The sequence below is a fragment of the Marmota marmota genome, unplaced genomic scaffold (assembly GCF_001458135.2).
Source record: "Marmota marmota marmota unplaced genomic scaffold, marMar, whole genome shotgun sequence".
NCBI classification, from domain to species: Eukaryota; Metazoa; Chordata; class Mammalia; order Rodentia; family Sciuridae; genus Marmota; species Marmota marmota.
Genome location: NW_025999932.1, coordinates 31,368,381 through 31,395,148, shown reverse-complemented (window position 1 = coordinate 31,395,148; position 26,768 = coordinate 31,368,381). Strand labels below are relative to the sequence as shown.

Sequence of the window (26,768 nt, the reverse complement as noted above, 5' to 3'; positions counted from 1 at the left end):
TTAGAACCTGACTTTTTGGCTTGAAGCCTTCATTCTGCCACCTTTACCGTTGTGAATTTCCTGTTTCCTAATATGTAAAATGAGAATATTAATAAAACCTACCTCATGGAGTGTCATGAGTATATACCTAAAGTGCTCACAAGTGGGCCTGACATATAATTATGATTATATAAGTTCTAGCAATAATATTATTAATTGCTATTTTTACTTATGCTTGATGAATCACCTTGAACTAAACCAGGCTGTTTTTATTCCTAGTAGTGTGTTTAGATACTTTTAATGTTTTTATGAGTGGCATCTTAGTAAACTAATTTGACATATTCTTAACCAGAATTCCCTCTGGACTGGCATTTATTCACACAGAGTGAAAAGATGATGTTTATACTAATACTGAGGCACCAAGAGATCTTGAATTAGCTTCTGAATCATCTAAATTGAGTTACTATAGCTTTGGAGTTGAGTAGATTTTATTATAAAGAAATTGTAAGCTTCTTTTTTTTTGAAATTTGGTAATCTATAAGTAGCAATATGCAAAAATCCTTCAAGAATTTTACATCTTTGAATGCTAGGAATAAGCAGTATGATGACTACTTTAAATATTCTTAAGACAATAAGGCTAGTTTGGAAATTAGTGATATGCTTGCAGTTTAATTGAGCCGGCTAACACATGTGCTAGTTAATTGAGTCAACTCTGGTCAATTTGAGCAAATAGAGAGATAAAGAGAAGCCATGCTTGCAAAACGGTTTTATGAGACCTCTGGGCAGTTAGAAGTGACCACAGAAGTTAGTGGGCTCGGTTGTTTTAAAACATAGTATTAATAAAAATTGTCTCTTACACAGTGATAGATGCTTAGGTATGATTCTGAAGTAGTAGGTACCACTCCCCTACTCTGACTTTCCTTGCATGATTTCAAGTTTGATTGCAACCTCAAGTCCTTCCAACGCATTTGCTATGCTTTCTGAAACCACAGGGTGCTTACCAGCAGTCCTTATTCTTCCTCTGTGTCTCCATGGTTATTGCTTGCATTGTGACGCATGACTCTGTCCCCAACACCCACAGTCCATGGGAAGGGGATAGGCTGGCTTGGCTAATGGAGCTACTTGGAGAGACAGTTTCCCTGAGTTCTCCATGTGTCCTGCATGTCTTTGCTGAGGCCATGCAGAGACTTAGAACATAGGCAAAGCAAGAAAATGCCAATGGAGCAAGAAGGGCTCCTTGTATAAGCAATTAGGTTAAGTGAAGAAAGGAAGAATGGAGGAGGAATTAAATACAGGAAAGCAGAGAAAGTGGTGGTAGGAATAGGAAATTTTGAACTTTCCAAAATCAGAAGTTCTAAATGATGTTTGCTTGACATTTGCATGTGTAATATTACTCATCGTGTATTAAACAATGTGTTGTCAGTTTACACAAAATTTCCTGCTTAGTCCTTACAACATTGAAAGGAGTTATTATTCTCTTCCTTACCAACACTTATGAAGCCTCAGAGAGGTTGCCTAAGATCACAGAGGTAACACTTAGGAATCTGAACAAAGCTTTGTCTGAATCAAAAGGACTAGAATCTTGGGCTGGGGATGTGGCTCAAGCGGTAGCGTGCTCTCCTGGCATGCGCGGAGCGCTGGGTTCGATCCTCAGCACCACATAAAAATAAAATAAAGATGTTGTGTCCACTGAAAACTAAAATAAATAAATATATACATATATATAATATATACATATATTTTATATATATATATATATATATATATATATATATATATACACACACATATATATAAATTCTCTCTCTTAAAAAAAAAGGACTAGAATCTTAAAGAATGGATCACGTAGTACCTAAAAATGATAGTTTTTTCAGAAATGGGACTTTAAAAGAAGCAAGATTTTAAAAGCTTCAAATTTACTGCCATATTAGCTTCATTGGAACATTAGTCACATATCATGTTAAAAATTCTGGAGTAAGAGTTACAGGGATTTAACAGACAATTAAAGACTTTAAATAAGGGCCAAATAGGGACAAGAGAATAGAGGAGAGGAAGAATTTGGGAAGGTGTATGTGTGTATATGTGTGTGTGTGTGTATTAGGGGGAGGGAGGGAGAGAGAGAGAGAGAGAGAAGAGCGAGGTGAGTGCGTGTTGGAAACCAGTGGAGGAGGGAGGGGGTTGTGTGGTAACTCATTCTTAGCTAAGACCGTTTCCATGGCTAGAAGATGAACAGATATTTGTGGCAGGGAGAACAACTCTCCACCCACTCCTATATCCTACCAGGGATGGATCTGAATAGGACTTTTTGTCCATCTCTGGTCTATTTTTCACAAAGCAACTAGAGTAATCTTTCTTAAACCTAAATTCTCTGCTCAAAGTCCTTCAATGGATTCCAGTTGCACTTAGAATAAAATCCAGGCTCCTTCTATAAGTACCAGGCCCTGCCTACCTGTGCATCCTCAGGCTCTGCACCCCAACATTCTGAATTTTTTTGTCCATATGAGCTGAGGTGTTTTTGTATGTTCTTTTGTAGAGATTATTCTTCCCCAAACCCTTCAAATACTTCCATATGATCTCATCAGAAAGGCCCTTCCTGACCACCATTTCTTATGTGAATTTCCCTCTTGGTCTATCATCTCAAAATCATATTCTTTTCATAGAGATAATTGAAATTGCAATTTTGCATGTTGGTGTTCATTCGTTTTTCTGAGTATCTTCTTTACCAGATTATATGCTTCATGAGGCAGGAGCTAAGTCTGTTCTATCTAGTGCCAAAGGATGTCTTCATTTATTTAATAGATGCCTATTGATAATAATGTCTCCTTATAGTGTTCGAGGTGATGAAAGCCCTACCTCAGCTTGGATCCAGTCAAAGATAAAGAAAAGCCACATTTGGGATGGTTTGATGAGGTATCCTGATAGTTAGAAGTGATTACAGGGGTTAGTGGGCTCTGTTGCAATAAAAACAGTACTAATGGGAAATGTCTCTTACAATGCAGTAGATGCTTAGGCCTTTTTTTTTTTTTTTTTTTGCTATTGGGGATTGAACTCAGGGGTACTGAACCACTGAGCCATATTCCCTAGCCCTTTTTTGTATTTTGAAGTAGAAGGATAAGTAAGGGAAAGTTAGGGTTCTCTGATTGCTATTGAGGACAAAGTTAAATTGAAGAAAGAGGACTTTAACAATCCAGGTGGTGTCTTTGCACATTGAGAATAATTGTCTGTTCTTGGGAAGTGTGTTTGTGGAGGCAAGCGTATGTTAGTATGTTAGTGTACATGTGTGCAAGTGCATGCACACAGACACATATTTGATCTTAAGATCCACCCATTGGCTAACTAGGAAGCAAAAGAATCGCATTGTCCTCTCAGTGATGGAGAGCTGCTGAAAATAGCTGGACCAGGAGCCCAGAGCTCCCCTCTGACTCTTCTGTTATGGCCTCCTCTCCAACGCACGCTCCTCCCAGACTCATACTCCCACACAGCCTGGTGAGATCTCTCCTGGATAACTCAGGCTTTCTGAATTCAGAGGTTCTGCTAAGAAATTATAGAAAGAGCTTGAGTTTTATTCTGAGTGCAGTGGGAATCCATCGAAGGACCGCAAGCAGGGAATTTATGTTTAAGAAAGTTCACTCTAGGGGCTTTGTGAAAAATAGAGCAGAGATGGGCAAAAAGTCCTATAAAGGATGCTAAGGGACTTTCTAATGGAGAACAGAGGGTGGGAAATGGCATTAATTAGAAGTGGGAGGCAGACCTCAAGGCAGGGAAACAAGTCTAGAAACATGCTGCTCCTTGAATATTCCATACTCTAGCTGCCTTATTTTCCTTTGGACTAGTAGATAGTCTTACTCAAAGCACAATGTAATGTTTTTTTTTTTCTCTCATTATAAATCCCTTCAGTTCCTCTCACTCTTCTAGTCTGCTAAATGCACATCATCTTGTAAAAGTGGAGCTGGGGGAATCTAAGAGGCGAAACAGGGAAGAGATGGGACCTTGTTCATATCCCATTTCCACCGAATCCATCACAACACAGCAGTTATCCATTTCCAGGAGGGTGGCCTGGAGTTCAGTCTCCAGCAGAAGAGGTCCCAGTGAGGCCTGTGAGCTGGGGCTGGGAGTAAGAATGCCCACCTTGGAGAACTGCAGTTATGTGGACAGTGGCTGAGAGGGAAGATGCCCCGCCCCCTGCAAGTATGCATGAACAATAAACCTGAGGCTTCCACCATGTGTGCCCTGCTCATGAGCAGCATCACTTGGGTCCTTCTTAAAGATACCCATTCCCTGGCTCTACTCCTAGAGGTCTGGCAGGGGATAGCCTGGGAACCAGTGTATTTTACAAGCCCCCAGATGATTCTTCTCATCAGGGAAATGTGAAGCTCACTGTCCCAGAGGAAGTGACCCTTGCAGAGTGGGGAGAGGCCAACATTTGAGTCAAACATTATTGACCCTACTTCAGAGAGGACACACTGAAAAGGAACGATGTATATAATACTATAACAAAGACGTATACGATATTATGGACATTTAGATATAGACACACTGTGTAGACATAGTTACACTTAAAACTTCCAGGAAAAGCATCCTCTCTAGGAGAGAAGAGAGCAGATTATCGCACAAGGAAAAAAAAATCAGAGAAGAAACCAGGCTTTCAATGGACTCCACTTCTTTATTTATAAACCCATCTTCCAACCTTTCTGAACTTCTTAAACAACACAAATTCATCTCAAGTTGTACAATCTGTTACCTTGGCAAGCTAGTAATGACAAATCCTATTTTCCATTTTGAATGTTGTTCCTAATTACTCCACTTAACATGAAGTGCAAGAAATCGTGCGGCAGGAGAGGGGTGGGAGTGTACTTGCAGATCTGATTTGATTTGTTTTTTAAAGGAGTTTTGCTGTCAGAAGGCTTTATATCTCTTCCAGAAGGAAAGGTTATAAAGTTACCCCTTAGGACAGATCACAATCAGATTTTACTATTCTGTGTGGAACATGTGTCCTTTTATTTTTTAAAGTCACTTCGCCCATGTCCCTTTGCCTCTCAGTAACGAAATAACACAAGAATAATTGAAAAGAAAAAGTGGCATCATAGGTGTCTCTGTACTCCTGTGTGGCTTTCACACAACTTTCGACTAGGAGCATATGAAAGTGTGTGTTTGTGTGTGTGTGTGTCTGCATACACACAATACATATATATTTATATATACACATCCATGTACATACATACATATACTCAGAGAATGCTAATACTGATCTAAAACAGCAGAGTTTCTCTAGTCCAAATTTTAAACTACATAATGCTTTCAATGGCAGCAGAGGCAAATTTTTCACTGATTATACATTTAAGGGCAGCAACTCTGTGCAGGTTGTATGGTGTTTGGAGTATATGAGTAGTTAAACAGGGTTAGATTTAAGTGAAGTTTATGGATTGAAAAAAGAACAGGAAGTTAAAGGCTTCTGATCCTCCTTACGGGCCCTCAATCTCTCAGCATTTCAGAGTGACAAAGACAGACCCTGGAACATGGTGGTTCCTTCTTCTCATTCTTGTGACCGCAGAGTGCTGACTGCACAGGCCAACCTAAGGACGTGTTGAAGCTCCACCACTTAAGACCATTAAATGTTGTGAGCAAAGGTTGATTCCGTTGCCACGGGAAGACTGGCATGTTGGTACAGTGGCTTCCGCAGGTCAAGTTCAGTGTTTATGCTGTGGGCCATTTATTTTTCAAATTAAATTAAGATTCTTGTTCTTAAGAAGCTGTAGCATTTGCTTTGTTTTGCTTTTAGGGGCAGCTTGATTTCTTCCACATTCAGCATCTATGCTCATGAGCATCTCACTTTGAGGACCCCCCTCCAAGTTCAGAGGTACTTGACTCATCACAGTGTGGCAGCTGCTGGCATAACTAAAGCTCTCAGCAGGGACAACTGGAGGGTCTAGAATTTTAATATAAGCACACATCCTGGAATCCTAATGCAGAATATTCTATTAACATACAATGACTAATTGTCAGAGACACAGAACATTCACAGGGTATATACAAACATGTATATCAGCAATTTAATCTCTAAGTTTTGCAACCTGAAGTGAATGAACAAACATCTGATGCCTTGGAGCCTTAATATAATTCTGCACTAAAATTATAAAGACTGGGAAGCTGAATAAAAGGAACATACATGACTGCCAGAAGTTATGACTGTATAAAATACAACGAAATGAATATTTTCCCTAGGCTTAATTCCCACTGACAGAAATTATAGATAGAAAATAAAAAATCCTTGGTGTCTCTTCTGGTTTTATTTCTCTTAGTAACAGTAATAACAATTGTCATAAAGAATTCCACAATTGAGGGCTATTATAACTGCAACGTAAGTAGAAGAAAAAGCCCAGGAGGCACAGATACATTACAAACTGCTTCATGACGCATATTTGTCTTGCTATTGAAAGTCAAACTCTTCCAAAACTTTTCCAAATGTCATATCTATGCATAAATGTGACTTTCATTTGTTAAAGTGAAATTAAAGAAAACATTTTGTGTATTCTTTACCCCCGGTTTAGAAATGTTACACATTAATTCTAGACTGACTCACTTTTTCTCTTTTTCTTTTTTAATTTGGTGTCTCTGCTTTATCTTTCAAGTTTGGAGAATATCTTCTTAATAATTCAATTTTGCCAGGTGCTGCTGGCTCAGTTGATCTTGTGGTTTTGTAAGAGAAATGAAGTGCAAAAGCCCATACCCAGCATTCCCTGAGAAAGCCTCCCAGTGAACATACAACAAAATGCTGGTCAACCTCCAAGAAGCCAGCTCCGGATCTGTCAAACGGTCTGTGAAATTCTGCACCTCCGAGTTTGCACGCATTTGTCAGCATCTGCGTCTCCATTCAGAAATGAAAAGCATCAGGGAACAGAAAAGAAATCAAAGAGGAAGGAGGAAAACTGGTCTAACCCAAAGAGGTCCTTTCTTTGATGACTCAACACTCCCCATAAAGGAAAACTGAAACTGCTGTTGCTTTAAGGATTCTTCCACTTTCTTCAGGATGAAAGGTTTGAAAAAGTGGACCTTTGGGAGGAAATGCTACAGACTTCTAAGTTGGTGAAAGAACTTCCAGCATCACTTGGGTACTCAGGGTAGGAGGAGCTGGAGGAGATGATGTTTTTGAGCCTCTGGAGGGCAATAATTAAAAGCAAAAGCAGAAATGCTAAAAGGCTGAGGAATATGGACACATAGATATAGACATTGGACAGGTGGCCTGAGGACGGGTCCACCGATGTGGACAGCGATGTGGGAAACAGCTCAAGGAAAGTTCCATTCTCCACACTCCCTGCAAATCCAGATGAAGAGTCAGGCTCAGACATCTTTATGAAGGTGAAGGAATGAACAGGTATATTAAAGTCAAATTTTCACACAGGGGTTAAGAAGGAAGTAATTGGCATTGCTTTTGGATGTGGCCACAGCAGAAATTATAGACTGGGAAATCCGCACAACAAAACTTCTGGGTTTTTAAACAAAGGCAGCAGCAGGGGATCAGGTGTCCATCAAGACCTGCAGAAATAAAAACAAACAAAAACCACTTAGTGCATTTTGGGGGGGAGAAATACCACATTTAAATCGAAGTTTTAGTTTTTATTTCAGTGAAGCTTAATTATAAAACTGACCAGGAAAGGAAAACAGTGAAGTAACTCCCCTAGGAATAAGTAATGCTTATGTCTTTATATTACAAGTGATGATATAAAATGAACTTTTATTTCCCCCCACAGTGCAGTAGGTGCCAGGTTTCTTTAAGGAACTAAAGATAAAACATAAAGAAAAATATATTTCTGATGTGCCCCATCTGCTGAGATTTCAACAGATGCTTCAAATGAATGCTCTGAGACAAGAACCCAAGAAGCTCCAAATCTCCCTCCTCCAGAAAATTAATTCTGTACATCCTGCAGTCCAGAGCACAACTGCTGACCAGTGTTTCCCTCTAGCATATGTTGAAGAACCCTGAAAACACACATGTGCTTTTGGTGGATGTTCACAATATGCTGATTTCTTTATAAAAATTTTGTCTGCTCGAGATCAGCGAATATTTCTATTTATTTTCTTTAAATGTACTCATGTAATTTGTTTTAGATACCTCAGGCATTGAATTAAAAAAACAAAACAAAACTTTAACCTGCCTGGAAGAAGAGCAAATTGAATTGCCTCTGAATGGCAGAGAGAGTACCAGGTTTGTGTCAAGACACAGGTCTGAGGCCTGAATTCCCCATCATCTTTGAGCAGGTGGGCACACTTTCCCACAGTTCCTGAGCTTTACTTTTATCATTTGAAAAATGATTCAACATCTGCCCCATCTCCTCATGAAGATATTGGACATGGAAGGAGTCTGTGAAATGCAAAGATTGGACCAAAATGAGGTGTGTGTGTGTGTGTGTGTGTGTGTGTGTGTGTGAGAGAGAGAGAGAGAGAGAGAGAGAGAGAGAGAGTGTGTCTGTGTGCATGTGTGCAAGCAAGTGCACAATTGTGTGTGTATGTGTGTGTGTGTGTGTGTGCGCGTGTGCGTGTGCGCGCCCGTGCCTATTAGCCAGGTGCAAAAAAAAAATAAGGCTCTTCACTGTGTTCAGTCTGTGATTTAAGCAGCCTGAGGGAAGAGCAACCCTCCAGGTAGAGAACTCTAGAACTCTCTTGAAGTCCAGAAAAGATGATTTTCCTGGATCCTGGCACTAGATCATTTTGCTGTAAAATTCTAAAACTCACCTCAGGCAGTGGTGAAATGCTAATGGAAAACCTCCACTCTGCCCCTGGCTTTCCCTTGCTACACAATATCTGGCATTTGCCTTTTCCTTCTGTTCTCCAAATCTAATTAAGCAGCTGATTCTTTGAGTGGCTGACATTTGCCACTGTGGCCAGAGCTGAGCAGCACTAATGATCCCTTGGAAGGGAGGACACTTCAGAGAAGGCTGTCCCCATCAGGTGTCACACAGAGTCTTTGTGAGCTCTTCGAAGTAGGCCAGGGACAAAGTCTCAGTAGTTCCTAAAATAATTTGACTCCTACTCCTCATTATGCTTTGCCTGGTGATTTTAATTCCATTAGGCTGTTACAAGCTTCTAACAACCAGTTTTAAAAAAATAATAATCACAGTGGGACTGCAAATGTGTTACACTTATTTGGCAATACCAATCTTTTTACTGCACACAAACGTTCTAGCTGTTCAACTTTAGTGAACATGGTAAAGTGTCTCAGAGGCAGCATGGTGTACAGGAAAAAAAAGTAGCATAGAAACCTAATAGACTGAGTTAGAAAAAAAATGTTCTGGTACAACCAAAAATCAGGAAAAAAAAAAAAGTTCTGGTACAACCAAAGTGTAGCGGAGGAGATAGAGAAACAAAGATGCCAATTGATTTGATATGAATTACATTTGTAATTAGAAGATAAACCAGGGATTTAGGCTTCTGGCCACCTCAGTCCTCATACCATCTGGTCTCAATTTTTAAATTGTTTTGGTAGTAAGAATTGTATGTCATCTTTTTAATTTTATTTTTTAACATGGGGAAAGAAAGTAAGCACTATGTATCCATTGTTTCTCTGGCAGGTAGGGTGGTAATTGTGCCTGTTATAGTTTTGATCTAGAATGTTCCTCCCCAAATTATGTGTTGAAGGCTTGGTCTCCAGCTGGTGGCACTATTAGGAGATGGTGGACACTTTAGGAGATGGGTCCTAGCTTGAATAAGCAGGTCTTTGGTGGTGTGCCTTTTAAGGGTTTATTTTGACTGCCCCAGCCTCTTCTGCTTCTTATCTATATGAGGTGAGTAGCTTTCCTCTGCCACACCCTTCCACTGTACTGCTGTGATCCACTCTCAGGCCCAAAGCAATGGAGCCAGCTAACTATGTTCTGAAATCTTGAACAGAATAAACCTTTATCCTTTAAGTTGTTTTTGTCAGGCATTTTGTCACAGTAATGAAAAGCTGACTTGAACATAGTGCCATTTTCAGATGAGAAAACTGAGGTGTAATGATATTGTCATTTACTCAGGATGCACACCTAGTCAGTGACAGAGAAGTAATCAGAACCCATATGTGAACCATGTTCTTGGTTTTCTCAACTGTGGGAGGAAGAGGGAAGTCACAGAGTTGGGTAATTGGTTCCTATCTGCCATTTACCTTAGGCAAGTCCACAGGCAGCCTTGAGAGTTCAGTTTTCCCATTTACACAACAATAATTAATACTCATCTTTCCTACCTCTCCGGGTAAGCCCGTGTTAAGAGGTTGCTTTCTAGGGATGGGGCTAAACGCACAATATCACTGTGGCATCAGTAAGTCAATAACAAAACTATCAGCTGACTCCAAGACTGTTTGCAATGACAAATGTATCTCTTTACAGAGTAAATATCCAAGAGTACTTTCCACTTCCTGAGGGTCACATTCTTCACCATACATGAATTAGTTCACAGAAAACAAGGTGAAGAAGATTTGGAGAAAGGATTTGATCTCCTTGGCTTTGGAAGACTGGTAGAATATAAACTAAAGAAACCTTGTGTCTTTATTTGAAATTTCACAATTAAATATCCTCTCCTTTAAATATCGCTTCTCAATGTTCCAGATATCATATCATTTCCAGACTTCTTAATTTAAAATGACAGCGACACAAATTTCATTTCATTGTTATATTCTGAAACAACAGAGTATATGCATTGTCAGAGATGATTTTAATTTGCCAACATTAATTCTCATTTCCTTATTGAAGCTTAAAAAATTGGCCTATCTTCTTTCTGTCTGGTGAATGTTTTATTCGACAGTGACTGCATAATGCTCAGGATGAACCAAACTCTACATGTTTAGGTATTGTGACAGGTGGCACTGTGGAAATGAAATCAAATGAGTGTTTCAAGATGATGCTTCTTGGGTTCTTTTTCCCAGATAAGGCTTAAAGAAAAGAAGAAGAAAGACTTCATCTCAAATGCATAGCCTTGACCCATCTTGGGGCAGCGCCAACAAACTCTCATTTCAGGTGAAACAGGAAGCCATACAAGGATTTTGACTTTTTTTTTTTTTTTCCTGAGCCATCCTCAGAGAGTGATTTTTGAAAAAAGGAAAATGAGACATCTGGATCACAACATTATAAATGAATATCTGTGGAAATGTTTTAGCTCATGGTCAGCCAGCTTTCTGTTTGTTTCTGGAATGAAAATGTGTGTTAGGAAGAAATCTACAAAAAAGCAGTGAGTGGTGACCTGGAGAGACAGCATAGATAGGGCAAATCTTGTTCCATGTCATAGGACTAAGTTATCATCCTTCCTGGAAGATGGAAGCTTCTGATATGATTTGGATGCAAGGTGTCCCCCAGAACTCCTGTGTTAATGCAGGAATATTCAGAGGTAAAGTGATTAGATTATGAAAGCTGCAACCTAATCAGTTCATCCTAGTTGAATGAACTGACTGGTGGTGACTGTAGGCAGGTGGGGTGTGGCTAGAGGAGGTGGGTCACTGCGGGTTCTGGAGGAGTTCATCTTCCCTGTGGTCCCTTCTTCCTTCCCTCTTTCTGCTTCCTGGTTTCCATGAATGGAACAGTGTTCCTCCACCCTTCTACCATGATGTTCTGCCTCCCCTTGGGCCTAGAGCATTGGACTTGACCGGCTATGGACTGAGACCCTGAATCTGGGAATCCCAAAATAAAGTTCTGTCCTCTAAGTGGTTCTTGTCAGGCATTTTGTCTCCACATGCAAAGTTGACTATAACATTTTCCTTCCTACAGGGTGGTTATGAGGATTGTAATTTTTGGCAAGAACAGAGGCATACTGTAGAGCATGTACCTCATCCTTTCATTCCTTCTAAATGGAACAGAAGTTGTCTGGCCCTCTTCTCAGAGTCCTCTCTCATTAGCATTGCAAGACCCCTGGCAGAGAGACAGCATGTGGGCAGAGCCCATGCGTGCCATGGCCTTGACTTCTATAGCACAGTGGTTTATAAAACTCAGCCCATTGGTCTGCTTCAAATGTGGTACAACAATTTTGACTATGAGAACTTTATTCAAATACATCTCTATGTGAATAACAAGCATGTAAAGGTGTTTTTTTTTCTTTATTATTGTAAAAAACTGGGACAAGCTGCTTTGTCCCCTTGCAACATTCTTTAAAGAACCTAGCTGTTACGATCCACAATGTCACATCAACATTTCATCTATGAGTCCTACTGTGTCACACTCCAAAGGTAATCCTCCCCAAACCATGAGGAGTGGTGCAATAAAAAATTAACAGGACATGGCAAAATGCTTTTTATAGTACACAAATGTGAAATTAGATATAATAATGTAATTAATGGTTTTAGATGATTTATTGAATCTCTTTCTCTGAGGAACACATAGAGACCACCATTTCCAGAATCCAGAAGGGAAATTATAACATCCAAGCCCAGCTGTTTCTAGCTTATTAGGAAATAGCATGGTTTCTATAAAACCTTGCAGCCATTGCCTTAGCCTTCACAGGATTATCTTTTCTTCTAATGCCTTTTCTCTGCTTTGGCCTTTTAGGTCATGGTGGATGGGAGAAAATCTGTGTTGACATTACACGCTTCCTACCACCCTCTCTCAAAGTACATCTTCATCGCAGGGAATGACAAACATTTACCCCTGGGCTTGAAACAGTAAAAAAAAAAAAAAAGTGTATTGTCTTCTAAGTTATCCTAACTCTTAAGTTGATTCAGCCCTCTACATATTCGCCTATTTAAAACTGCCCTTACTTATCAGTTCAGTGCTTTGGGAGAGTAGAATTTCATGTGAACTCCCATTATGATTCCTTCTATGAGTCTGGTAAAAACCAAAATAAAGTTTGGGAAATAAACTGCATCTCTCTGCTATCACACATTGAGCTAGAAGGTCATCTTACAAGAAGAAATGCCTAGCGGTGGAGGTTGTAACTAGCTCATTGAAATTCATAGATCTGGACAGATAATGTAACATGAAAAATTAAAATTAACATTCCTCTTTACCTACAGTTCAAATGAATGATCAGAAAATATTATCTAAACTTTTTCATTGTATTTTGGTGAAAATTAGAGAGATGACAAAGCAATAGCTTGGTATCAGTGACTTATTTTCAAAATAAATTTAAAAGCAGGTCATTAAGTTGCTTTGGATTTAATCTAATCTTCTGTCTCTTGGTGATGACTTCTGATGACCTGGTATAACCTCAAGCTTTGCAAAATAATTTTTCAGCAAAACAGCAATAACAGGGAAAAAACCCCACTTATTCTCAATATTTTTATGTCAGACAACTTATTTTGTCCAAATTATTTAATGATTAATTACCTACTAAGGTATAATTTACAGAATGTTCAGATATACTTTGCTCAATACATAAAACAGTAAATTGAGAATAGTTTAAAAAAACACAAGAAATCATTGAGAAAGGGGATGTGAATATAACTGGTTTGGCTTTTGCTTGTTCAGTCTCAAAAGGTATGAGGATTTGCATTTATAATGCTGTTTTTCAGAAATGAAATCAAACTATGATTCCTTTTTAAAAAATATTTTTTTAGTTGTAGATGGACACAATACCTTTATTTTATTAATTTTTTATGTAGTGCTGAGGATCCAACCCAGTGCCTCACACATGCTCGGCAAGTGCTCTACCATTGAGCCACATCTTAGCACAAAACTATTATTCTTAATAAATTTGTAGTATACTTATATTCCATGAGAAGGTTTCATGTCCAAATCACTACCTTAGCAAGAATAATCATTTTTAAAACATATGATCTTGGAATTTTAAACTAATAAGATTTTAGAATAAGATAGGTAATTTAAGCAGGTTATTTCCCAGATACAAAGAAAGCAATTACAGAGCCAGTTGCCGGCATAGCAATTTATAATTCTTTCTTTCTTGTGCTGGGGACCAAACTCAGGGCCTTAAACATGTTGCAAGCACTCTATCATGGAGCTACACCCACCAGTCTGCATTTTTATTTTCTTTTATGATATTTAGAAATGACCAAGAAGGAGACTTCCTGCACTTTGGGAGAGACTGGGCCCATCTTGGCTAACATAATTAGTCTAAATCAAAATGAGAAAAGCAGCATCTTCAAGGTTGAAAGGAAGCTCTGAATGGGACGTGAATATAATTGGTTAAAAAGTATTGGAATGATAAAAGTCATTTTTAGGGAGCAGAAGAAAAGGTCATTGGCTAAATGCTTCATTTACAGAAAAGCAAATAGCCAGAGAAATAATGATTTCACAATCTCAGGGAAGGTCGTGATGAATCAGTGGGAATAAAGAAGGTAAAAAACAAGACTGGCCTTTCAAGATGTTATGGCATATTTAATGAGGGATTTCAAGCTCCATTCTCTCCCTACACCCAGCTTTGATCATTGCTGATATTTGGGATGTATATTCACCAAACATTTTTTTTATTCTCAGAGCAGCTTGAATTAGTTAATTCATATAGAATCATAGCATTCAAAAAGACTTGCTTGGTTTTAGGCAATACTAAGAATGTTTTTAAAAATTCACATTAAACCATGTTGTTGTGGGACAATGGAATGATGTTTGTTCCTTTTCTATTGTATCTTATTTTGTCTCTATAGTTAAAATAATCTGTCGGCTACAAATATTTCTGTCCAGTCAAGATATGCTTGTAACAGTTTCCTGATATAGTGTGATATTTGGAAAGGTTTTGTTCTTGCAAATTACTTGTGATTGTCATAAATCCCTGAAAGCAAAAAAAAAAAAAAAAAAAAAAAAAAAAAATCCAATCCTTTACATGGAAACTACTAGCTATCCTTAGGCTTTCTTTGAGTACCTCCAAAACTGTTCTAAGGGAGCAAAGAATATCTTGGAAATTTGGTTGTGCTATAACCACTGATGAAGTCCACCCTAAATCTAAGCAGCCACCACTCATTGAGCCATTCAGAACAAGGGGAAAATAGGAGATGATGTTACTGCCTCTCTACCAACATCACTCTTTCCTTTCTTCTTTATTTCTACTGCTTCCTCCTTCTATAAATACACACATGCCTCAGTTCATGGTCTATTATCTTTGCACATAAGAATACACCAGATTCTAAAAACTATTACATCTCTATAAAATCAAGTGTATAGGTACAATTTGAAGAGAGAAGTCATGATATTGGTGGCCTGAAAAAAACTTCAGTATTAGCACACCAATAAGAAGGCCACTATTTATGTTTATATCCATTGACAACTATACTCATGGGTTTGCTTGAAGTCGGGTACTTTAGAGTCTATTCCCTAAAAATGGACTGGAATATCACAAATATATCTCTGTATTTCCTAACAGGGACTCAAGCTTATAGAGTCTTTCACTTAGTAACATTTTAAATCTAGCATACCGTTTACTTGAATTAATGAACCATTATCGCTCATAATGCAACTACAAATAGAATCCGAGTTGATTACAGGGTCTGTAAATTGCCCATCTCATATGAATATTAGTTGAGTGTTTAGCATAACATATACATATGAATTTTGCCAAATATATTTTCTCATTCTTCTAGTCTTCTATGGATGACATTCAAAGTATGATGACACTTTCACAGCAAAATAGATATTTAAAAAGAATAATGCTTAGTAATTGCTGGCTTAGGCAAGCTAAGTTTCAGATACATCCACTGTTGGACACAGGACATTATTTAGTAGTCAGCTGAATACACAGAAGGAAAAAAAGTAAGATGTAGATTTCAAGATTTATCCCCTAAATGCAATGCAAAAAGTCTTTGTGGATCTTGGATTGGTTAAAAGAAAAAACAGTTTTGTTATAAAGGTCAAAATTTGAAAATAGACTACACATTAGATAACTGTATTAAATCAGTATTAAATTTCCTAAATGTGATATAGGAAAATGTTCTTGTTTTTGAACATCAAATATATTGAAATAGCTAACTATAAAGTGCCATAAAATAAGCAACTAGCTCTCGATGGTTCAGTCTAATAAAACAAAACAAAAAATATACACATCCACATACATCCAGGCACAGCAAGAAAAAGGAAAGAACAAAAGTGTCGAATTGTTAACAGCTGGTAATGTAATCAAAGGCTACAGAGGCGTTCATTGTTCATATTCTTGCCACCTTTCAGTATGTTTGAAATTTTTCAACATACAAGTGGAGAAAATGATTTATCCCCAAAGATTTCAAGAAAACATGCTTGGATAATGTGCACTAAGCCAGACAAAATGTAAGAAGCTTCTGAAGAAATACAAGAATGAAAGCAGGACTCTTCAGTAATACCAGAAAAGTACAAATACTTGCTGATTAGCTCAGGATGCTCACTAACCCACAGGTAAAGCATTGCAGGATGAGTTAGAAGAAGTTTCCTATGACCCGGAAACTGGATCCACGGCAATGAGAGATGCTGTCTGAAGACAGGCACAGTGACTCACCAGTCATCCTTATTCATAACTTCAATCCTGCCGCCTCCCACTGGACTCCTGGACCCAGGGACCCAGTTATGTTCCTCTTAATCAGCTTGAGAAGCATCCAAGGCTATCCCTTTGCAGCTTAAATAACCAAAGGTAGGGGCTTTGGCAGTACTGTCAGTCCAGAGAGTACTAAGGAGTAAAACTAAGGAGAGAACTAAGTACTAAGTACTAAGGAGAGAACTAAGGAGTAAAATTCATGGAAAGCCCACGATAGCCAACAAGGTCTAGGTTCAAAGCAAAGACCTAGGATATGACAGCAACTGAAATTAAATACAAATAGGAGACTTGATCTAGGCAACCAAAGTAAAGAGTCTGCAAATAGTGAAGACTTCTCACTTTTTACAACTCATAGCTAACAACCACATCCTGGTTCATCCTGGTTTAGGTGAGTTCTCTGACATGGCAAGAGGCTAAACTTGAACTCATGAATACACAGTTCAGAGTCAGAATATTTTGAAATAGAAACAACAAATCATTTTGAAATTGGACCCATTCACTGCAAAATGCAGATATTATTGAAAAAAAAAAAAAAACCAGGAGCATTGATTTTAGTAGTGTTTTTCCTCAATCATACAATGGAGTTTAAAGGTAGGTACCCTGAAATGATGAGTACTAGATGAGTCAGACTTTAGAATGAAGTTTTAGGAAATGCCATCTCTATGAGGAGACAAAATGCTCTCTCTAGGTGATAAAAGTACTGGGTTTCTAGGTAGATGAGGAAAGGCAGGAAACAGAGGATGCTGTGTCCATCAGAAAAGCATGTTCCCGCATGTGGGGTTTCTCGAGGTCCTGCTAATTCTTGCTGTGAGCAAAGCAGCATAGCTGGCCTAAATGCTCTCTTTCTCCCGTAGGAGATGCAGCAAACTCCAAAGTCTGGCTAACAAAGAAAATGTCTGCATGTTCCTCCTAACACAGAACAAAACACTATGGCAGGCTATCGAGTGTGGGAGGAATGCAAACCCCCGGCAGCCTGTTGTCATTTTAGACAACAACTCAAGACCAGACTCTGTCAAAGACAATATGGAAGCAATAAGCAAGTGTGGGCTCAATTCTCCCAGAATGTATTTCAACTTAGAAATGTAAGTAAGTGAAATTGAAAAATAGTTTAGAATTATTTGTAGTAAACAGACTACTGCACTGGTGACCTATAGAAAAACAGTCACACATTCGCCTAAAAATGTAGATAAGTATGGTCTTGTTCAGGAAATCATGAGCAATCTTTTATACAAGATAACTGACTTTGACTTTCTCTTTGACCAAGGTTGAGCTCTTCACCTTAACACTCAAAGTTGTGTGTCGTTTTTCTTCAATTGTAGAAGTAGCCTTGCTCAGAACACATTCACTGTTTTTACATCTGCTCTTCATTGGGAGATTTCCATGGTATGGTCTGGGATGTGAGGACCCATCAGGCAAAAAAATTGGTGGGAAGTAGAAAAAAGTGGGTGTGTGTTGGGGGGGTGGGCATCCCCAAGTCATTGTGGAATGGCACTCTATCTTCAGGGCATGATAGGAAGAAAGCAAATACAGGATGCCATTATAGGAGAAAGAATGTCCAGACAAACCAGTTTAAGAAAATCACAATCACCACCACAATCACAACATAAGTGATAGCTGCCAACACTTATTAAATAGAAAGCATATTCCAGTTATGGATGTGTGTGTGTGTGTGTGTGCATGCACATTCTTTCTAAACTTTGCAACTCTTATTTATTCTTATCTCCCACTTTTTTTTTGTACCAGGGATTGAACTCAGGGGCACTGGACCACTGAGCCACATCCACAACCATATTTTGTATTTTATTTAGAGACAAGGTCTCACTGAGTTGCTTAATACCTCACTTTGCTGAGGCTGGCTTTGAACTCGTGATCCTCCTGCCTCAGCCTCTCCATCTTTTTTAAAAGATGGGAAAATTAAAGTTCAGCAAATACAAAGGCCTGCCCAACGTTATTCAGCCACTTAGAGACAAGGATGAAATTTAAATCTATATTTCCATATTCTATATTCATTTTATTTCTTCTCTCTGGGGGTCTAGAATTGAAGAGGATGCCTTTGTAGTCCTTAAAGCAGTTCATGAAATGTTTCTGAGGGTCCTCCTTCTAGACATGTTGTAGGATCATATATTCCTACTCTCTCTGAATTTAGGGTGGGTGGTTAATGAAATGTAGGAAAAATGGCATTTATCACCTCTAGATAGGAAATGTAAGAGCTGATATGAGATTTGCATATCCCTTCCTTCTGCTGCAGTAATTGTGAAATTACCTGCCCATCTTCTTTTGCATCCTTGAATGATCACAGTGAGTGCCTTTACCCCTTGCTGACTCCACTGACACTTAATGTCAACATTGAATAGATTTTTGTTGTTTTAAGCCACCAATGTTCTGGCTTATTTGTTATTGTAGCATAATCTACCTTCTACTGACTAACATAAAATATCACTGTACTGAGACAGCAGAATTTATGTTGAGTCTTCAAGTATTTGTAAAGAAGTCAAATTCTGAAAAGCTGAGAGCTGCATAAATTGTATATAAAATGTCTTATGACACTGGTGAGAAAGAAGGTTTGAAATAATGTTTGGTTAATTTTCACTTATATGAGAATTAGGTTTAAAGAGATAAAGCTACTGATGGAACAAAAAATATTCCCTGATAAACTGGAATATGATGAGCTGCTACTGTATAAGGATAATCTTGACCAAATGTCACTTAAACATGCACATAATGCTTTCAAGTGGAAATAGGTGACCAACAATAAAGATACTACCTCATGACCCCAGTGGAAAAAACAGCTCATTGAAATTAAGGGGCAATGCTATTGCCTTTGGTTAAGAAAAGCTATGTTCTTTGATGCATGCATTCATGCATTCAATAAATACTTGTTAACTATGTACCACCCAGAGGAGTAAAATATTGTCATTATATGCATAAGTCTATACATGTAAGTTTTACAGTTACCATATTGAGTAAGAAATCTAGAAGACTTCTCCTGCACTATATGACCTCTATTATGTGTCTTTTATTATCTGGTTATAGGCTCCTTTTCCAATCTCATTTTTATCATTGCATTTAAGAATGATGTTCCAGGCATATTAAGCTGTTAAAAGTTTAATATCCTAATCATTTTTAAATACTTACATTTAATCTTATAATCTTCACCTATTTTCTCCATGCAAATTGTTAGCTCCCTCTTCTGTATTCTCAGGACTCCATACCTTTCAACACTAGCATTTCTTGCATTTCATTATACTTATTATATGTATTTACCTGTCTGTCTACTTCGATAGACTGAACTCCTAGAAAAGGGGACTAACACTTCACTTACATTTCTATCCATAAACCGGAACAGAGTACAGCATAAGGATGGGCAATGAGCATTTGTTGGATGGTTGCATGAGTGAAAGAATAAAAGAATGAAGAAACTTGAAGCTTCTTGGAGAGAAATCCTGTATTTGGTCTGTTTTGATAAGTAAAAGAATATTCATTGAGTGAATGAATGAATGAATGAATGATCTTGCATAAAATCATGGAAATTAATCATAAGGATAAATATTCAATAAGAAAATATTAATGGACCTTCCATAAATTTTAAATATTTTAGCTATAGAAATAAAATTAATAGTTTCCAGAGAAAGGTCTGCTCATACTTTCTTATCAACCAGTTGTGTCTTTTAACAATATAACAAAGCTGGGATTTTATTAGGACAAGCATTCAGGACACTTGAGGAAGACATGCAGGAGTAAGCTGTCAATTTGAAATACATTCTTGTGAACATGGCTAGAGGATTATAAAAAATGTATTTTGAAGAGCATAATAAATATTAAGAGTTTACCATAGTGAATCAGTGAAGCTCTGACTGGGTATGCAATGAAATGCATTGAAAAATATTCTTTAAGTTAAGCTCTATTATAATCCCATCCTTTGAAAATTACAAATCATTTATAATCACAACCCATGGCACTATGCTTATCTGTGGAGATAAAAAAAAATACCTACTTCACAATCACTGTAGGGGAGGTTCACTGTAATTCACTACACTGAGGAATATCATAAGCCACAGTACTGTCAGCCACTCTATCTTAAGACTAACCCAACCAGAAACAACTGAAATATTCAACAGAAATTCAGTACAGAAAAAAAAAAATGTTTGCATTTTTGTACATTTTTTCAATTTGACTACAAATTGTCACTTCAGAGACTAATGCCACCAGAAGTAGCCACTTGGCTCCCTTAGTGACATGTTGGTCAAAAGTCCTTGTGAGTCCAGTAACTTGCAATGCACACACTGTTTCCTGCATCAAGAATCAGTTATGGACTGGGGATGTGGCTCAAACAGTAGCGCGCTCACCTGGCATGTGTGCGGCCCAGTTCGATCCTCAGCACCACATACAAACAAAGATGTTGTGTCCGCCAAAAACTAAAAAAAAAATATTAAAATTCTCTCTCTCTTTCTCTCTCTCTCTAAAAAAAAGAATCAATTATGTTTTATATATGTATGAATATCCCACAATGAAACCCACTATTCTGTGTAATTGATAGACACCAATAAAAGTTTTAAAAATCTCACTACCAAAAATAAAATTAACTAAAGTGTGCTCACTGACTTATTTGATTTCAATTCTGACACAAATTCAGCATCTTATCATGAGCACTGGGTATAGACCATGCTTTGAGTAGCGCTACAGGAAGATCATAGCCACAGTGGTATAAACAGGAATACTTAGCAGTTCTGTGCTAGGGAATGCATACAAAAATCTCAGCTTCTTAGAAAAAGAGTAATACACATTAAGACAGATGAGTACAAAAGAAGTATTTTTCTCTTATCATTTATGGTGTTGCTAACATCAAACATTTGTTGTATATCTAATTTTTTCTTTTTTTCTTTATAGTCTTTCTCAATCTTAACTTTCCTCTACTTAAACAAAACAAAAAGGAAACTAAACAAAAATAGTAACAAAAGGAAAAAAGTTTTCATGAAATCAGAGAGCTAGAAATCCTTAAAATTCAGGAAACTGTAGCTGGATGTGGTGGTACACACCTGTAAGCCCAGCTACTGAGGAGGCCAAGGCAGAAGGATCACAAGTTCAAGGATAGCCTGGGCAACTTGGTGAGGCCCTGAGTCAAAATAAAGGCTGAGAATGAAGCTCACTGCTTGTCTAGCTTGTGGAATCCCCTGATTTTCAGCCCCAGTATCCACCCCAAAAGCAGGACATAGAGGCTAAAAAAGTTTAGTGTATTTTGAAGATCACTGTTTATGCCTTGTCTGCTTTTGAAAAAGATTTGCAGAAGACTTCAGTTGGTCAGAAACTTATAAAATGGAAGCCAAATAACCCTTTTCCAAACTCAAATCCACTCTATACTCATAGGCAAATTGGATAGCCAACAAGAGGAAAGTAGATGAAAACCAAGTTATTCAGTTTCTTCTGTTATCCAGGAATTTTTCCTCTATTTAGATGATTAGTACCATTAAAATATATGCAAATCAGGGCCCAAGGGACTAATTTAAGATCAAATCTGACAAGGATAATAAAGCAATAAGGGTGAAAAAATGAAATATCTTGGACTAGAACAACTTTGACCAACTAGTTGTACTAGACCATCTCTGCTGGCAAGGAGTTTTTCCCAAACTCTGAGAACCCTTTCCAAGTCAACATGTTAAGTTAGTGCCCTTAACTTAGCACCTGTAGCATGGACACTAAAGTCAAAAAGCTCATAAAGGATTATTAGAAATGACAGGTGGCCAAGGCATATGAAGGGCAAGACAGAGGTATTGGTAAATATTTTCTGTTTTTAGCTGGATCCTAATGACTTGGATGTGTTCAAATTGAACATAAAAATCACTGCTTATGTCCTTATGATTTGTATACTTTTATACATGAATGTTAATTGGCAATAAAAGTTTTTTACAGGTAAAAAATACAACGTATTTGCAACTAAATACTGAAGGTGAATTGGTTAAATAAATGCTGGAAGAATCATACAATGGAGTATTCTGATACTAGCATCAAAGGATTATATTTTTCTATTATGGAAAGATGCCTAACACATATTGTGGCTAGGTAAACAATGTAAGTTTTAGAATATAGAAAAGTATAATATAATTATACTTTTGTAAGACTACTATAGCTCCTACTACATATACATGCACAATTGTGGATGTAAAAACAAAATAAGAGGCTATGCACTAAACTTTAATTAACGTATGTTTTTGTTAGAAGCTAGTATTATGGATATGTCAATATTCTGTTTTGTGTGTTTCTGTACTTAAATTTTGATACAAAGAACATGTACTGTTTTATAATCAGAAAAATAATAAAGGTATTTTCATTAAGAAATAGAAATAAAATTTAATTATAGCATACACAGTGAAATGCTCCTGTTTTTTAAGCCCAGACTCTTTCCTCTCCTTCTCTGTGATCCTCCTCCTCCTCCTCTTCCTCTTCCACTTGCTTCTCCTTCTATACTGTCAATACTTAACACAAACCTTTGAAATGGCTCGTTTGCACCATTTCTTTCAAAGTTGAAGACTCTCAGTCTAAGGCCAGAAAGTTTTTCCAATAGAACTTATTGTGCTTTGAGTTAAAGCTACATTTTATAGGGGGGTTTGAACATTCGATTTAAAAGACAAGAAGAGTATATCTGGGTGCTACAATCCTGATCTCTGGGAAACTAAAAGTAAGTAAGAACCAAAACCAGTTTAATGGGTAGCAGTTGATAAATTACCAGACACTTCTAATCCATACCGACTACTGTAGCAAATTAATCAGGAAAGCTGCTAATTTGGCTTCCCTTGGGAGCTCCCAGCATGACAGGAGTTAATGTTTTAACTATGGGTAAGTAAGCCATCTTCCTATGTTTCTGAATTTGGAGCCAGTTCTTTCAGCCACTCCTCTCTTTGTTCCCCATCAGAGGTTGGATTCAGGTCTGTTACCTTCCTAAGTAACTCATTTAACAACTATTCTAGGCTTGCGTTTTTCAGATCCTTTCACTATTGTCTATAACAATATCAGCATCAACAATCAAACCCATAAGACAAATAGTAAACCTGGACTGACTACTTTTCTATCTAAATATAAACTAATAGGTGGGAATTTAAGAGTTAGGAACTCAGGAAATATTAATGACATATACCGTTCCTGATATGAACTGACAGCTTTGAAACATTGGCACTGTTTTGGCTGAATTGTGCCATTTCGTGCTCAGAGATTGGTGTTGAAGTGTATATGGCTACTTGAATGCTCAGAATTTTTCTCTCTCCCTTTAATTTCCAAACTTAGCAAAGGATAAATAATGGCTATATCCTGATTCTGAGTGTGAACATAGTGTGGCCATAAACCTAAGAAACTCCTGAATGAGGCAGTCTGTGTCAGGAGACTGAGCCTTTGAGAATACTATATTCTGCAGATACATCTCAAAAATCAGAATCAGAGGTGAAGGGATCACAGAATTTGGCTCAGTCTCCTATATCCTACACCTGAAATGGCTAGTGGATGCACAGATAAATTTTCTGAAACCAAATTAAAGGCTAAGCCACAAATGCATACCAAGGACTTCTTCATTTAAACCTCTGCCTTGAATCAATCTTCTAGGTACATACATTGGCTAAAAGGAATCCTGCAAACTCATGCACTTACGGTTTGAGCTAATTCTTTGTTGGATTGCCCATTCCATTAAAGGCTTTATTATTTTTTTCTTTTAGCTGTCATTATGAACAGTAATAAAAGTATATGAAAATCAGGCCTGTGATAATTTATATTTATATAGTAATATAATAATACAATATATTCCACGTTTGTCTCTTCTCCCCAATAATGAATTAAACATAAAATCATTATATAAAAAGAGTATTAAAATACAAGTGTGGGAGAAAAGTAATCCCAGAGAGAAGAGTTATCATTAAATGAGCTCAGACTTGACTTAGAACAGAGGCTGAATCAGAGAATTTTGCCTGTGATGGGTTAATTTTTCATTGTTATAATGAATGTATAACTCCAGGATTACTTAATGACGAGTATGCTTAATCATTCTTACCAATCATCTCTGCCATCCCTCATCTGCCCTCATTAAAAAAGAAAAAAAAAGAGAAAAAGAAATTCAAGAAACCTGCGAATAAATCTCTGGTGGATTTACTGCTACACGCGTTCACACATCATTTGTCTCTCAACTCCGGTTATGCGTGTTCATATCATAAACATCTAGTAAAATCTGGTGAACTGAACTAACCAGAAGCAAGGTGAAGAGAATGGACCTCACCTTACATCAGGTTTCTTTAATGACAACCAAGAATGTGCATTGAGCTTCTTAAAGCACTTGTCTGATTTAGAGGAATAACAAGTAAGATATCCATACTTAAAACACACAAACACAATAATCCACCCACTTTCTGGAACTCAGGATTTCCAGATCATTTCTTTGGTTGGCAGATGGGTTGCTATCTCCACCATGTACACCCTTTGAAGGTGACTAGGGCATGCCCTGAGGGCGTGCTGTCAATGCTGCCTGTGACAAAGCAGCTTCATTCACACGCACTTTACAAAAAGTCACTTGCACTACTGATCAACAATTGCTGATTATAAAGGGTCCTGTCCTACCCTGCATATGGTGGGGATACAGGTCATGATGATACTCTGTTTAGCCAAATGAAGCATATTTAATCGCAAAAAGGTATTTAAGAACCACTATGGGCCATATCATAAATAATGCAAAACGCCCAGACTAGCTGCATAATTAAGCAACTTAAAATATTATCTTTTAATTTTTTTTTTTTTTAAGGAGGATGCATTGAACAGCAAAACTGCATTAAGAGGCAAATCTTTTACGAAAAGCCAGTCTCTTAACATGCTTCTTTTCCTGTGGACAGGCTGTTGTCTGAACAATGAATCTGGGAAATCTGAAGTGAAGCGCACCCTAGGAGAAACATCTTGGGGAGTGGTCCTCTGGTCAGTCGCGGGACAGTAACCATTGCCCATTTCCCCATGCTCTTCACCTGTAGTGTGGCCATAAAAAAAATACGAAGGCTTTGAGATGTCCTCTAGCCATCGGATCTCATGACCCAGCACAAAGAACCAACGGAGTACTTACTTTAGCAGAAAATTTTCCGAAGGAAAATTAACCGGCAGAGGAAATGAAGGGCATTAAGAAACAGACCCCGTATCTGGAATCTGACACCAAACCCGAGCTCTTGGGGCATCTGGCTGTGCAAAACGCACAGGCACAGTCCTCAAACCTGGTACTCAACAAGATGTTTCTGTGAATGAATGGGTCTTTGTGCTCCTTGGCGGAGAGCACATAATATACCCAGTCTTAATAAGAATTTAACAATTGCCCGTAATCCGCGCACCTTGGCGGGGAAACGCAGGATTTCAGCGTCTCATCAGACCCGGAAAAGGGGATAGATGGCTGGTGCAATTACTTGCTGGGTTTTCACGGGAACTCGGGGAAACCACAGCTGGGGAACGAAAGCTGGGAAAAACTTCTCTGAATCTGGAGCCACTTGGAAGACTGGTGAAAATCCTTACACTAACCCGTAAGGCGCAAAGTCAGCGGCCAGTGGTGAGTGTGGCGATTCTCAGAGAAGGGACCGAAGACCCTAAAAATTCATATAAGCGTAAAACAAACACAAAAATAATGACCACACATATCACAAAGGCCAAACAAAATGCAGCTAGAAATACACTGCGCAAAGTGTAAAACTACACTTGCACACAGAAATCAACCTTTTGTAGCGGCAGACTCGAGAGCAGACCTTCCTGATCCCTGTGTCTGAGAAGGAGGTGGGTCATCCCGGGGCCAAGGACACTGCGTGCCGGCCCCCCTCGAGGCTCTGGCTGTAAGGAGTCTCCCAGAGACCCGTAGAGTTGGGCTGCAGAGGCTGCTCCGGAACCCTAAGAACGCAGTCTGCTACGGAAAGGATAGATTCGGGAGGTGTTTCCCAGAAAGGTGCAAAATCTCAAGGAGCCTGGAGAGAGTCTGGGAGGAGTCTCCGGAGGCCAATGGACTCAAGGCCGCCCTAAGGTGAGGAGTCCGGAGCCCCTCGTGCTCTGGCACCCAGTGCGTCTCGGATTCCCCACTCTGCCTGAGCTCACTGGCCGGGTCGGGAGGCTCTCACTGACCTGCTGGTCGCGACGCGAGCCCACCTGCGCCGGGCTTTGTTGCTTCGGGTGGGGCGGCGCCCCTGTCTCAGAGATTCGCGCCCGTAAAGCCGTCCCCGGGAATGCTGAGCGCAGGGACACAGAGCGCGGCCGGAGCGCACGGGCAGCGGGCGCAGCGCGAGTGGGCCCGGGGCTGCTAGCTCTGCACGGCCCTCACCGTGTCCCTCCGCCCCTCCCGGCCCCTAGACCAATGGCTGTGAGCGAGGCCCACTCCCGCCTCCCCCCAGCCGCTGCTCTGG

At 38.7% G+C, this 26,768-nt stretch overlaps 1 protein-coding gene across 5 annotated transcripts; it reads right to left on the bottom strand.

Moving 5' to 3' along the window:
- Nucleotides 1–4,619: 4,619 nt before the first annotated feature.
- On the bottom strand, nucleotides 4,620–26,731 carry Sertm1 (serine rich and transmembrane domain containing 1). 5 transcript variants are annotated; one of them, XM_048800845.1, is made up of 2 exons: nucleotides 26,491–26,731; nucleotides 4,620–7,512 (listed from the first exon to the last, which is right to left on the bottom strand). In XM_048800845.1, exon 2 carries the CDS (start codon nucleotides 7,323–7,325, stop codon nucleotides 7,002–7,004), a length of 324 nt encoding a protein of 107 aa, XP_048656802.1. In that variant the 5' UTR covers nucleotides 7,326–7,512; nucleotides 26,491–26,731; the 3' UTR covers nucleotides 4,620–7,001. The 5 variants fall into 5 exon arrangements, with proteins under 5 accessions (XP_048656802.1, XP_048656804.1, XP_048656803.1 ...); XM_048800847.1 differs by having other exon boundaries at nucleotides 26,515–26,731; XM_048800846.1 differs by lacking the exon at nucleotides 26,491–26,731 and adding an exon at nucleotides 26,095–26,424.
- Between the last annotated feature and the right edge of the window lie 37 nt (nucleotides 26,732–26,768).